This window comes from Stigmatopora argus, chromosome 8 (genome assembly GCF_051989625.1).
Source record: "Stigmatopora argus isolate UIUO_Sarg chromosome 8, RoL_Sarg_1.0, whole genome shotgun sequence".
Lineage (NCBI taxonomy): Eukaryota > Metazoa > Chordata > Actinopteri > Syngnathiformes > Syngnathidae > Stigmatopora > Stigmatopora argus.
Window position 1 is genome coordinate 9,642,807 of NC_135394.1, and position 14,440 is coordinate 9,657,246.

Below are 14,440 nucleotides of genomic sequence, written 5' to 3' on the forward strand. Positions count from 1 at the left end.
TAGCCGCAGTGTGTCACACTTACCCAAAACACCCAGTAACACGTAGCCCAAGATGAAGATGAAAAAAACAACACAGCAGAGCACATCCGTACGGGTCCTGCAAAGATTTTTTTCAAGTGTGAGAAGAATACAATTAACGAGGAACATATTTCATGCAAAAATTTCGACTCTTGACTTTTTACTCAATCATTTGCTAGGCGTCCAATCCATTTTGACTGGAAAGTCCAGTTTAAATGACTTGGATGTGTATTAACGTCAACGGCAAGAAATGAATAAAATCATAAGGGGAAAAAAAATCACAAAATTAATAGATGAGGAATTATTTATATACTAATAATTGCTAATATTTAAGTTTTTTAATGACCAGAAATAGTCACTTTCCCTATATATAGGGATAAAGTCCAAGTGTCATGAGGGTAGACGTCCAATCCATTTTAACTGAAAAGAATAGCAGTGATTATTCCCTGCAATGGATTAGCCATTCATCCGTCAATGGCGGTTAAATTTGAGCATAATTGTGACTACCATGTAGTTTGTGGTGTTTTTTAAATTTTGCTCGGATATATCCATGCAGTCTGATTTGACAAGATAAAACTGCTTTTGGAACTTTCTGGACTTTCAGAGCCTGGAGGGAGAAGGAGAAGTGGGGTGGGGGGATGAGGGGGGGTTTGTTCTGGTGGGATGCGCATCTGTTTGAAGCTCAACTTTGTCTAGACTCCCCGCAAGTGAGCTAGTTCACTTCAAAATGAGTTCTTTTCTATCTTTCCTCATAACCAAATCCTTTTAAACAGTGGGAAAAGCAGTCTCTTGATCTAAAGAAGAGACAAATGTGCAGTAAGACTGGTGGTCTTGATGAGACCTAAGCCCAGTGCAATGTGAAGACTGGTAAGACATACTGGACAAGAGTGAGTCTTCCTTAACAACGTCAATTCAGACACTCGTATCCGACGTCTTTTTCCGGCTTGTTAGGAGAAAAAAATACAGAACAAGCACTGGTGTCAGACATCCGTCTATACAAGAAAGCTCATCATTATGAACGACGTACAACGGAAAAATCGGCTGATGAGAACAAAGCCTCGATGTTCTGATGGCCCAGACTCGCTAAAAATACATTGATTTTAGCAATTAATGAGATGTCTTTGTTAAGAAAACATTCCCCCTTACTCGTTTCAGCACATCTTGCCTTTATGATATATGTAAAATAGTCACTTGCCCTATAGTTTAAAGAAATAACGTATTTTCAGGCCATCCACTCCAAGTCACGCTTTATACTTTTTTTGTTTGCTTGTTTTACACTTGATTTCTCATCATAAGATGCAAATATGTTGATGCATTTCACCATCAATTTAAATTGAGATGTTCCCAAAATATACAGATTATAGAGAACTAGCTGCTAGGCGAGGTGCATGTTAAATTTAAGAACCTTAACAACCATTTTTTATCAGTACGTAGAACAGTTTGAAGCCTAAATGTGACTACAGAAAAAAAAATCAAAGTCAATGATTTTTCAGATACTTCAACAATATTACTAGTTTTAAAAGTCATTGCTCATCTAACTCGACATAGATAAAAAGAGTTGCAAATTGACTTTCAGTACCTTGTGTAAATATTTTACACCAGCCTGGGAAAAACAGCCATTTTTGATTGTTGCAAAAGGCATTTGAGGTGTCGAGAACAAGGCAGTTGCTAAAAGACAACAGACAATAGTAGTAGCAATTCTTTGCCTTGAGTAAAGAACAAGGGAAAGCACTGCTCAAGTTGCCATGGCAACCGCTGCCATCCTCTTTGAATTCTCCCTCTCATCCTCTAAATCTCGTACGGTGTACGGTAACGATCACTTGAGCACGCATCGCCGGCAATTAAGTGGAGCGAGATCTGAGGTGGTGTTTGGCAGTGAGCTGACCTCGCTCCTCCTTTACAGTAATCAAAAGTTGTGGCAACGATGCGCATACTCTATTAAAAACGTGCAAACAGCCGCGTGCAGTGGCTCATACAAAGTCACCTTAGAAGCATGGGAGGAATGCGGGAAGCTGACAAAGTGAGAGGGAAAACAATTTTGCTTTGTCTTCTTATCGCAGGAATACAGGCCATAGTCTACATACACTTTGTTTTTTGGTAATCCTATAAACATTGTTAAAAAAAAATTAAAAAAATCGGTTCAATACTGTCAGATTTGGTTACCAGAATTTAGAGATGAAAAAAAATGGGTAACTGCAAAAGGCTTACTGTCAAATTAACAACAACCTCTTTTCAAAACAAATAAATTAAATAACATTTTAAATGTCTAAGCGGTGGAGTGTGCTCTCTTTCTTCTATCACCTCTCCAAACGGGAGAACAAGTCCAATCCGATATTTAGTATTGGGTTTGGTCTCAAGATCGACTCCGATCCAGTAGTTGTAGCATAACATAATTTTCACTTTCTTATTGACACACCCTTATTATTATTTTTTTTTAGATTACAGTAATACCTCAAATATCGCGGTGAATAGGTTCCAAGACCTGCCGCAATTGGTGAATAACCACAATGTAGGAACAGTGTTTTTATGGTATCTATTTAGTATTATTTGGACTATTAAAACCATCTCTATATTATTATTTAACACCTGAACGTAAACACTGCCCTCTAGCTCCAATTGTAACTTGCCTTTTTCCCCATTTCATGTTTGTCTTATTGTTTGTACACTATAAACGTTTCATATATATTTGGCTATTAAACTAGTTTAGTTTTATTTAACCTTTTTTTAAGCACAAAGAAGTAAGTCTCTTTAATATAAAAAAAAAACTTTTTCTTAAAAGAGTCCTGGCCACCAATGCTTAAATGGAAGCCTGCCTAGGATGTTCTGACAACGTTCTCATTAGGAGAAAGCCTGCCAGCCGCACACCAAAGTCTGTGTGTTGGCTTTACCCAGCTAGACAAGAGACACGCACTGCGGAGAAAAGAGGAATGACACAAGAGGACTGAAGGCAAAACACTGCGTTACCTTTGAAATAGACTGAATCATCAAAAGAACAAGTCCACACGAAGCCTGTGGAAGAAACCCTTAAGGAGGTTGCTAGTGCTTCATTTGAAAAATCTCTTCTCCATAGTGTGTGTCCCTTCAATTGCTCAAAACCAGTCAAACAATTCTTTAAGTATACATTCTTTCAATGGTGTGATCCAGAGAAAAAGCTTGCGTACAAGTTGAAGTTGAGCATATTTTCACTGTATAGTGTTTTGCTAAAGTAAGCACAGCATCTTCAAGGTCCTTTAGAGGAATTCAAATCTTGCAACCTATTTTTAAATGTCCAGAGCTGCCTTGATTGACGGGTTAATCTATTCTGTTACCATGCTCATAATTCTATAATATCTTAAATACATTTTCTTTGTTGAAATTAAAGAAAAATCCATTAATTAGTGTTTTTCACACAGTCTAACACAGAGAGACATGGATAAGTAGCACCCGTCTAACAGTTGTTTTTATCTTATTTTGGGCAGCCGATTATGTCAAGCTTTTAAATTATAGGAATTAAGTTAGGAATCCCGTTTTCTTTTTAAAAAGATTGTGTTATAAAAATGAACAAATACCGTCAAACAATCAAATATGTTTGATATGTACTAACAACATAGTAAGTAGAAAAAGTTGATTTGCTAGGAAAACGCAGAAATAGTGTAAAAGTTCATCCTCACTAAATTACGCTTTATAGAATTAGCCCAAAAATGCCATATTAAATAGCATCTTTTATCTAAATGTACCCCTCGCAACTCAATCCCCCCCCAAAATTCTGAATCGTATCGTATCAATAGGTTTAGTCCAGCAACAAGTTTAAATTCTAATTCTAACATTACCTGTGAAATGACATTTTGATGCAGCTTTTGAATAACACTACAAAAGAGGAGCAACGACCTCAAATTCATGGCGCTGAATGTAATCTAACCATCCATTTTCACTTGCAAGTACATAGTCGTGATGTATGGCTGAAAACCTGGCTTAATGTTACGTACAACTCATACATAGCAGTCCGCACAAACCCTGATACTCCCTGGACTTCATCCACCATTTTGAGTGGGCATTTGTGTGTGTGACTACTTGATAACGTGTGTCATCAGACAAACTCCCACCACCAGTTTGACTTATGTGTAGTCATAGATTTGTTCGGTGGAGCGGAGAGAGCCGCTAGCACTCCACCTCCATCTGTATTAAAACCCAGCATGACAATTGATCAATCTGTCACCTTCATGGGAAAAGCTTACATAATAGTCAGAATCGATAAAGCCTTCCGGCTAGTTTTTCAGTATAGAAAGTCTCGGGGGGTGCAATGCAGTATTTTGATTTTTAAATTGACTTAAAAATACCTCATCAAAACACTCATGGGTATTGAGTAGAATTGTCAATACCTGTTATGGACTGGCCCTCTGAACTTTGGGTCAAACTTGTGTGGCTCACCTACAAAGAAAAGCAAAACAAAGTATATGGTTAGATGCATGAACAATATAAAGTACAGTGCCTATTTTTCAAGAATTCTCGATTTTCATACAAACCCCAAGACACAAGGTTCCACCTTCAGTTTGACAATTTGACAATTCTGTATCCCCTTTAAATGATTTAGTTTTACCTATTTTTATCCATTCATCTATTTTCAAAACTGCGTATTGTGTTCAACATTTAAGTCCTTACACAACCCGGACATTATTGCTTAACTCATCAACTTGCAACGGAGAAATTTACTTTTAAAAAAAAATCTGGGGTATAGGAGCTTTTCAACTTCTTAATTAATAATACAAAGCATGAACGCAAAGCCAGAGAAGACCTCATTTAAAATGTGGGACATTCAGTTGCAATTAGACGCGAGTTGAATGGAGCTAGTGAAGAGTTTTGAATTAAAGGCTTGAAAACGTGAGCCCTAAGACGAACTGTCAAAGACAAATTTTCCAAAGTACAACAATTGGGCCACAAAGATTTCAACTGAAATCTCATTGATGTAGCAACAAAACCAAAACAAGACACAGAGGCATCTCTTTTCTCAAAGCATAAGTTGTTCAGGCATTTTTAAGAAGCATGGAAGAAAGATACCTTTCTCCTTTTTATTTACTATTTATTTTTGAAGATACTGGAATTGCCGCCAAATAAATGTTTTTTTCTTGCAAATTAGTCCATAAATCCCTTGTGTAATAAACGGTAGCTTGTGTTACTATTCAAAACCAAGTCACCTAGTCATGTTCTTGGCAATGTAGGATAAAAACAGGTTTGTGCATATGGCCTCAGCAAGACGTGAAATCCCACAGGGATCATCAATGACATTCAGTGGAAGAACGACAGATTGCGAGTCAAGTTGGAATACCTCTTTCCATCGACATGTCATCACTAATTTCGTCTCAAATCCAACCACTGACCAATATTTTTTAACCATTAACTCATTGGTTGCCATTGATGGTAAAAGATGCAGCGAGTTAAATCCTCACGGTCTACAATGGGTATGTTTAACCTTAAATTAACCTGAAACACTGACCCTTCAAAATGAGTGAAAACTCCATTTGAAGTTGATGCTGTCCTTGTGATCCAATTGAATTTGCAGATCTGATCACTAATACCAGCTCTACGTATGAGTTTCATGATGTCATCTCTAGAATTTTACCAATCTAGATTAGCAACTGAGCAGCATGCTTCGACCATGGACAATCCTCATAACTATGACTTAACCTTACATTATTGGTTCCAGTAAATACATCCACAACACTTATACACGTCAACATGACTAGACTGAGTCACTTGTGTGCCCTTGGCTCAAATGTCCAACACTGGCCTCTTTCATAGCATAAGGGCATGCAAACAGCTCACACTGCAGGTGTTGTACATGAGTTATGTCACTGGAGAGCATTTTTTTTTCATTCTCAAATATGATTACATTCTGGAACTTGAACTGATGAGGAAACAATGTACTTTCAAAGCGTAACTGGGCGAATTGACTGTAATGCACTCGCAAAATGATTGCCATGACATATTGACTACTACATTTAGAAAGAATTACCGTTTTTCTCGCATATAAGCCGAGTTTGTAACAAAAAAACTGACTGAATCAAGGTTATGGCTTATATAAATTTATTAAACGTGATCTGATTGGCCAGACGTGAGTAGACTTGATACATATGATCGTAGTTTTTACATGTCACCACATCCCAATAGTTGTTAAGGCTGATTGAGGTCTTGCGGTCGATCATTAAAATATCAGCCTTGATACCTGCGTAGTGTGTATCTCATGATATTATTGCATCCAGAGACTTGGTGATTAGGGATGGTATGACAAACCTAGAGGCAGTCAATATGTGAGAAAATACGGTAGCCACTAACAAAATCAATTACTAATAACTCCATGTCTTCTAATAGTCATGTTAATTCATTCATAATGAGAAAATAATAGCTTCATCACTTTTAATTACATTAGGTGTGTGAAAATAAATTGATACGGTGATAGATCTATTACTGCGTTCAGAACAAAGCATCACTACAGTTTGGGAATGAAACATCTCGTGGGCACACTGACGCACTTTGGTACAAAATGATCGCACCAGTCCCCCACGCTTCCTGTTGGACTCCATCTCAGAAGCAATCACTGCAGCTGAAAGGCACCAGATGGCTCATTTTTTCTCTCCCTCTAACATTGAAGGTGTTTTACCAGATAATATCCAAGCTTTTCCCCCATTTTTGTTGGTCTCAATTGCCCTTTCCTTTACCTTGCTCACATAGCCTCCCTCTTTAGTTTTTTCATCTCCTGGTTGACACAAGAAATCAGCATCCAGATCTGTGCTTTACAATTTCTCAACAGCTTTCTCCTGGGGTCTTTTCAAATATTAGCACGATTTAAAGGATTTGGTTATTGGCAATCTTGCTTCTTTCAAGCCTAGTGGATCATGTCTTAACAGTGTATGCTTTAAAAATAGAGGGAGAATACACTCAGTACTCACTGACAGCAGCAGGGCACGGGATGGGATTCAACCCTGGGGACGAGCGTTTGCATCGGAGAGTGTCAGCCGTTGACAGCTAGCCTGCTGCTCTGTTCTTTTGGGTATAAATGTTGTTGTTGCCATGTGACCTTGACTAAATTGGCTGCAAGTCTCGATTGTGTCCGTCGGCAAGAGTCTGCTTGACGACGGAAAGCCATAAATTGGGAGTGGATTCATTCAAATTTGCTATGTGAATGAACTCATTCAGGGACAGTAGTCCTCTACTGAAAAGTCATTATTTCAAGTCGTTTATTTTCCTGACCCCTCTCTCGATCATTTCTGTATCTCATTATCGTGAGCTTTTTTTCACAAATTGTATTGCATCGCGAGGTACCCAGACGTCCCAAACCCTACTGGCAAGTGCATAGTAAAGTGGCCAGTGTGAGTATGTTGGCTTACAGGATTTAGGCAAACTACACGTGCGAGAAATTTCGTAATTAACTTTGTGCCAGACTTAACTCGTCTCGCTCTTTCTTTTTTAAAGTGAATGGACCGACTATCCAGGCACGTCCGACACTCTCTCCCTGAACGATTGAGATATTATCCTCATTATGGTAATTTCACATCACAGGAACCTTAAATCAAGGATTAAGCTGCATTGACATTTACTGCTACAAAGAAACAAGCTTCATAGAGGTTATTTTAAATAGTCGATTAAAAAAAAGGGTGCAAATGCAGCGTTGATAGCGCCATTAGTGCCTACCATTTGCTCACACCATGACTCCACAAAATGCTCCATTAGCTTGATGCATTGAACACGGCTGCAGCACAATTAACCTTGTTAATTGAAGTACACAAGGTGAAAGAATATGATTGATATACTGTGTGTATTATTACTGTATTGTGCATATGAGTTGGGTGGATTTCTCTACTGTGGTGGGAGTGAACTTGCAGCTAGTAGCAGTTATGTCACAATTGAATAACTAATTATACATCAAATTAACAATCGGGACAACAATTTTTGAGTTGATTAATTGCTTAGAAATATTGTTGACTTGAAAATTGCCCACATCTACCGGTATTTTGAGCTTCTTAATGGTAAAGACATGGGAGATAAATTGATTTTTAAGAATTCAAATATTTTATTTTCATTCATTCGTTTTCTGAAACGCTTTATTCCCACAAGGCTCGCAGGGGGTGCTGGAGCCTATCCCAGCTGACGTCAGGCACACGGTGGGGGACTCCCTGAGTTGGTGGCCAGCCAATCACAGGGCATGAGGAGACAGACAACCATTCATGCTCACACTAATACCTAGGGGCAATTTAGAATGTCCAACAGGCCTAACATACATGTTTTTTTGAATGTGGGAGAAAAACGGAGTACCCGGAGAAAACTCACACAGGCATCCAACGATTAAAAATGATTTTAAGGGTTTTCTATGCTGTAGTTTGTTTACCCAAAGGGAAATATAGAAACCAGTTATTCGTAAATAATTGAATGAAAGTTTGTTTGTTTGTGGAGTTATTATTTACGGTCTGACACACATGCTATCGATAAAGTATCGGTATCGGTATATGCTGACCCCAAATATTATACATTCATTCATTCTCTGAACCGCTCACTTATTATTGAAAGCCCCCCCAAAAAATGATATGAGTGCAACAGTGGTCTTTTAGTTTAGTAGACCCTGTTAAATCCATGCAAGTATGATTGCAGTAGTGTAGGCTTGCAATAAACTACATGCGATGGCCATGTTGGTGGTCTCAAACTTATGATACTCAAAGATCTGAAGTATTACGACAAAATAAAAGCTCACCAAACAAATCCACCCGTAACAAAGTGAGAATAGAACCAATTCACTCTTTACAGGTGACCTTACAGTGGCCCAGAAAGTAAGATATTCATGATATCACATTTGTTTTTGATCAACGTAACAAGGCGAGCACATACAATAATGTCCACCCATTTTCAATGAAAATAAAGAAATGCACACACAAAATAGGTAATCGGGATGCTGCCTTGATAAATACAGTGATTCCTTCAAACAACAAAGACATCCTTTTCCAAAAATTGGAACTTATGGTGAAAATGCCATTTGATTGCGGGCAGCCGGCTAACATTCCTTCACCGTACCATGATGATGAATCCCGGACAAAGGAGAGACGAAGTGGTTACTACAATCAATTTCGGAGTAGGTAAGAAACAAAAGACTCACCATAGTAGACGGAGGGAATGTCCGACTTGCGAGCCATGGCTCTCGTCAATTGGAAGCAGCGCAGTCGTCTTGGACCTGGGAAGGAACCGCAAACGAGGTGAGCAGGTGGGCCGGCACGTGCACAAAATACGTCCACCTGCCTCCGAGGTCTCGTCGGGTCGCCTTCGGTCACGAAGCGCAGCCCAACGGTGTTTACAGTTCGACGTAATTAATTATTCCAAAATGGCCTTAAAGGGTCCGCCGGTGTCTTTTCTTTGTTCGACGCGAGTTTTTTTTTCGCCTTGTTTGATCACTTCGAACGTTTGTCCTTGTGTTAGGATGCAAACAGAGGTATTCGTCACTAAAATGAAAGAGTATTGGGGATGTTATTTAAGGGTGATAATGTATGCTGAATCTGAACTCTTCTTTTGGGGAAAGTTGCAGCGAAACACTGGCCTCTGGTGTCATTTTGTAGGAACTGCGCTTTTTCAATTGAGATTCTTTCATTGTCTACTACTACATTTGTAAATGTTGTTTTTTATTGCTTATCTTTATATGTCTGCATTGTAAATGTTCTTTCTTTTTTTGTATAGTGTCGTTGTTTCTTATTAATTTTGGCACTCTTGTGACTCCAAATAAGACATGCAAGTGACTATTTTTGCTATTTATAACCCTTTTATGCTCGAATTGCTTTAAAAAAAATCATATTTTTTTATTATTAAGTGTAAAATCAGTTATTAGATCAAAACAATAAGAGTGGTAGGCTAATAAAAATATTTAGCTTCTCACTATAAATTCTAGCCATTTTTCCTAGGACAATGGACCAATGAACATTAATCTAAAAGCTTTGAATGACTGTCATGATTTGTAATTTAATGGAAGGACACTAAGCAAAACACATTTCTGCATGTTATCTAGGTTAGCCATCAATTTCATTATTAGGGCTACGCAGTCTGCCGTAACTTCAGAAATTTATAGGGGTCACTCCCTGGTGGCACCATTATTAGGTGGAAAACCCTTAAGTGGAAAGGCATGCAGAAATTGTTCATTAACATGATCACCACACTCAACTTTGGAGCTTTTTGTCTAATTTACATTTTCCAATTGGCCACTTGGGTTTGTACCGATGACATTTGCTTTGGAAAGGATGCTTTCCATTTTGCCATTGATCACCATGATATAATGCAATTATTTGTCAGATGCAATTTGTTTTCATCAGTCGTGTCTTAAAAGGCCCACCAGCCTTAAGATACTGCCTCACTTTTGGGCGCTTTGTGGAAATGAGCTTAAAATTGTATCGATTGCAGTGTCAATAAAACAAATGACTTGACCTGAGGACTTGTTCTTCTTTCAAAGGTTATATAAGAACCATATATTTCTATTCAGAAAAATATGGCTTGTTTAGGCAGATGTACTTTTTGTCCGACTGTAAACAGACTGGCCAAGATTCACGTTTTATTTTTGATTCATTTAAAAACCATGAATTTATTATTTAGATTTTTTTTGTGAATAATTTGAGGTGAACAATCAATTTAAAAGGCATTTTGTGCTGACACCTGCTGGTAATAAGTATCATAACAATAACCCAAAATATAAAATTCATACATACCTATCTATATTTATACATATTTCATATTCACATCAATCAGATACAGGAACATAATCTTTTCAGAGGATGAATAATATATGGGACCATAATCATAAGTATTATCTTTTTTACAGTTATACCAACCTATTGGGTAATAGAATTAAGCCTAGTTGACTGTGCCCATCCAGGTTTTTATATCACACACTTTTGTTTGAGGCAAAGCCAAAAAGATCGAAGGCAACAAGGAACAAGGGCTTCACTGAGAGCCATTTATCTCCTTTTGGCTCCTTTAATAATCTGTAAAATGGGTGCCTGTGCACCATTTAGGGCTACTTGTGGATGTGTGATGCAGAGAAAATTACCAAAAAAAAGTGGGAACAGAGAAAAAGTACATTTGATACCTGTGACTTTTCTATTTGGACAGTACAGAACATAACTGTGAAAGAACCATTATGAGGTTTACTTCCACTACTACATCTTCAACTACTTCATCCCCCAGAGAGGCAGATTGGTGATTTTTGGTCTGTTCACGTGGACCACGTCAGCGTCAGTGACCGAACACTTGGAAGGTGTCATGTCAAACAGAAACTGAGTGGATTTCAAACTTCTAGTCTGAAGAATGAAGGAAAATTGCCAAATGCAACTTTTCGGCACGTTTTGGTCTCATCAATTGAGTATTTTTTGTCTCTATTTTCTAATTGGGTAAATTACATCGTACCTTGGTCACCTAAAAATGGCAGGGGGAATAGAATATAAACATATCCACAACTTATTATATTGTATTTGGGGGCTGAAAGCACAAAGAGGGGGAGATGACAAGAGAGGTAGAAAAAAATATAAAAAATATATTCAAAAAGTCACAGAAATAGGGGTTACTTTTGTTCACCATTAAAAAAAATGTTTACTGTTTAAAATGTAGGGTTAAGAAAACAAAAAAAACGGGAAATCGCAAAGTGACATTTTTATGGTCACACCAGCTATTTCCAATACCAGCTTTTTTATTCCCTGTGTGGAAATTATTCCATAACAGGATGCTGCAACTTTTACACTGTTGTCCGATTCACTTTTTTAAATAGAGAACACACGAGGGTGGCACGTAATGACAAGCAGGGGGCTAATTAGATTTTAATATTTTTCTAGAAGAAAGCAATTGTGATGTTTCACAAGATTAAAAGGTTGCATAATTCCCTTTTCTGTGAATTTCAGTTCTCCTAACACTAAATTTATATCTATCATGCACCTGCTTGGCCTGTTTTTTCCGGGGCATCTGCTTTCCTGCAAGATATTGACTCCCACTCAATTTTTCATGAGATCAGCAAAAGCTTGACCCTTCAGTCGTGATTTCCCATCTCATGTTTTGATCTTTTTTGATTGAGGTGATGTTGTGGTGCTTGCTTTTGCAACATCCTAGCTTCATCATTTGTACACTACTCTTGATCATAAATTGTACATGAGCACCACCAATGGAGCCAAATACTGAGAAAACATAAGCAGTTTATGATAATGCAATGATTTTCTGAAATTAGCCAAATAAAAAGCACAAACTTGAGTTATGCACAAAAACTCACACACCCACCTATGTATAGACAAGCCTGTGTGTGTAATCATTACACAATGTAATGTAGATCAATTTGGTCGAAGGAGCCGTCACCGAAGGCGGACGCGCATGTCAGAGATGGACCGCTCTGGGTTTGTTGCTTTTCTTTTTTCTTACAGCAGCTGGAGCCAGGAGGCAGCAGCTCATCACTGCCTCATAAGCAACATCGAGGGGTGCGAGACTGACTGAAATCGCGGAAAATCAGGAGAAGCTTCGTGAGGTAAAAAAGATTTGCGTGACATTGCTTTTCCATATATTTTCTTTAAGTGTAGTCCGATTTTGTCAAAAAAGGAAGCTGACAGCCAAGGATATTATACTGGTGAGGAGAAATGTGGTCAACAGTGAACTTCTCCGTATCCCTCAGATTATTATATTATATGACTAGTAGAATACATGATTTAAACTGATTGCAAATGTATGTACGAACTCTTTTCCCAGAATTTTTAAAACACTAAAAGTCTACTTCGATCCCGTCGACGTAAAGACGTAATACTTAATGCCTGTTACTAAAATCACTAGATTTAGGGTTTCAGAATGCTCCATTCTTTTGCTTGTTTGCGGGTTTTACTGCTTTCATTTGTTCAAAGTAATTGAAAAGCATATTGTAGTTGGTTAATATGATGATGAAGATTTAGCAACTTCTTGTAAGCCTGAAGCATTGTTTTGTCCAAGGTTGAATGTGATTGAATTTGCACGTTATGATTTCATTCTTTAATCCCTTTATCCAGCATTTCAAAGAAAAACAAAAATCCTGTTTCAATAGAATTTTTCCCTTGTGATGATCTTTTCATCTTGTGCTGTGAACTTCTCAACTGCTTTCTTTTCATGAATAGGTTGCACTTTTTAAAAATGACTTTTTGACAGGCTCTCTTCAGATTTGGGATTCATGTGCATTGTTGCAGTTAAAAAGTTGCCAAAAGCCAACTCCATTAACCATGTCGTTTGTTATTAATTTACAAAGCTCTGCCTATTAACCTTATTAACCTTTTGTAAGTACACTGCATAAAATGGCTGTAATTGCTAAATGCTCATTTTAATTGAGAAAATAATTGGATTAATTATGGAAAGAACGCCTATAAAGCAATTTTAGTCATTTTGACAGTGAGAGGCTTGCAGTGATCCATTTTTGCATGGCTACAGATCCAGATGGATTCATTGTTCCACCCTTACTATTTTACAGGTTTCTCTCCCAACATGTCGGCCAGCGAAAGCGATGATGACCTGTGCGGCCGGAAAGACCCTCCATCCACAAATCTGACCTTTGAGGAGAAGAATCTTTCAGTGACCACCTCAGTCATCTCCATGAGTGTGGGTATCCTGTCCAACAGCCTGGCCTTCTTCATCCTACTCAAATCCTCCAAGCGCATGCCTCTTAAATCCAAGACGCCCTTCTCTGTGTTCGCCACCAGCTTGGTGGTCACGGACCTCCTGTGCCACTTGGTCAACGGCTCCCTGGTGCTTTACGTGTACAGCGTACACAAGAATTGGGAGACGTTCGACCCCCGTGGTAGAATGTGCAACCTATTTGGCGCCACTTTGGTCTTCTTTGGTCTGAGTCCCCTGTTCCTCGGTAGCGCTATGGCAATTGAGCGCTGCATCGGGGTCACCAAACCCTTTTACCACTCCACCGGGTTAGCCTTCCACAACATGAATAAGCTGCTGTCTGGCATCTGGTTGCTGGCTGCCCTAGTGGCCGCCCTGCCCGTGGTACTGGGGAAGTCCTACACGGTGCAGAGATCCAGGACTTGGTGCTTTTACAACCTGGACAAGCGCCACGACAGGCTGGATGCGTTCCTGCCTTTGCTCTTTGCCCTGCTAGGCTTGCTGGCACTTCTCTTCTCTATTGTTTGCAATACTGTGACCAGCTGTTCCTTGCTGTTGTCTACAATGCACCGAAAGCACCGCAGCAAAGGAAGGTCTTACCACATTGAAATGATCTGCCAGCTCGTAGCCATTATGCTAGTTTCCTGTGTTTGCTGGGGGCCTTTACTGGTAAGCAGAATTGCCCAAGCCTGACTCTCAATTTTTACTACAGCTCGATAGCTGCCCTTAATAAAGCTAGACATCCAGTTCATTTCAAATGAGAGACGTTGGGATGTCTAGCCGCAAATGGCACTTAAACGTGAGCAGTACCAGCCAA

General features: G+C 38.7%; 2 protein-coding genes across 7 annotated transcripts in view; one reads left to right on the top strand and one right to left on the bottom strand.

The window, feature by feature from the left end:
* The window catches only part of LOC144078996 (choline transporter-like protein 5), a 35,205-nt gene that overhangs the window by 9,361 nt on the left and 11,404 nt on the right, over window positions 1–14,440 (bottom strand). For 5 of the 6 annotated variants that reach the window (XM_077607505.1, XM_077607502.1, XM_077607503.1 and 2 more), the window contains 3 exons: window positions 9,137–9,211; window positions 4,377–4,425; window positions 24–97 (listed from right to left, as the gene is read on the bottom strand). In XM_077607505.1, coding sequence (XP_077463631.1) covers window positions 24–97; window positions 4,377–4,425; window positions 9,137–9,211 — 198 coding nt within the window. Of the gene's footprint in view, window positions 1–23; window positions 98–4,376; window positions 4,426–9,136; window positions 9,212–9,276; window positions 9,483–14,440 lie in introns of those variants that run through there. The other variant, XM_077607507.1, reaches the window with a different exon arrangement.
* ptgfr (prostaglandin F receptor (FP)) lies at window positions 12,407–14,316 on the top strand. Its single transcript, XM_077607475.1, has 2 exons — window positions 12,407–12,520; window positions 13,481–14,316. Exon 2 carries the CDS (start codon window positions 13,495–13,497, stop codon window positions 14,314–14,316), a length of 822 nt encoding a protein of 273 aa, XP_077463601.1. The 5' UTR covers window positions 12,407–12,520; window positions 13,481–13,494.

Bases quoted from the DNA above. Each gene is read 5' to 3' on its own strand.
- ptgfr (XM_077607475.1), top strand. From the start codon at position 13,495: ATGTCGGCCAGCGAAAGCGATGATGACCTGTGCGGCCGGAAAGACCCT.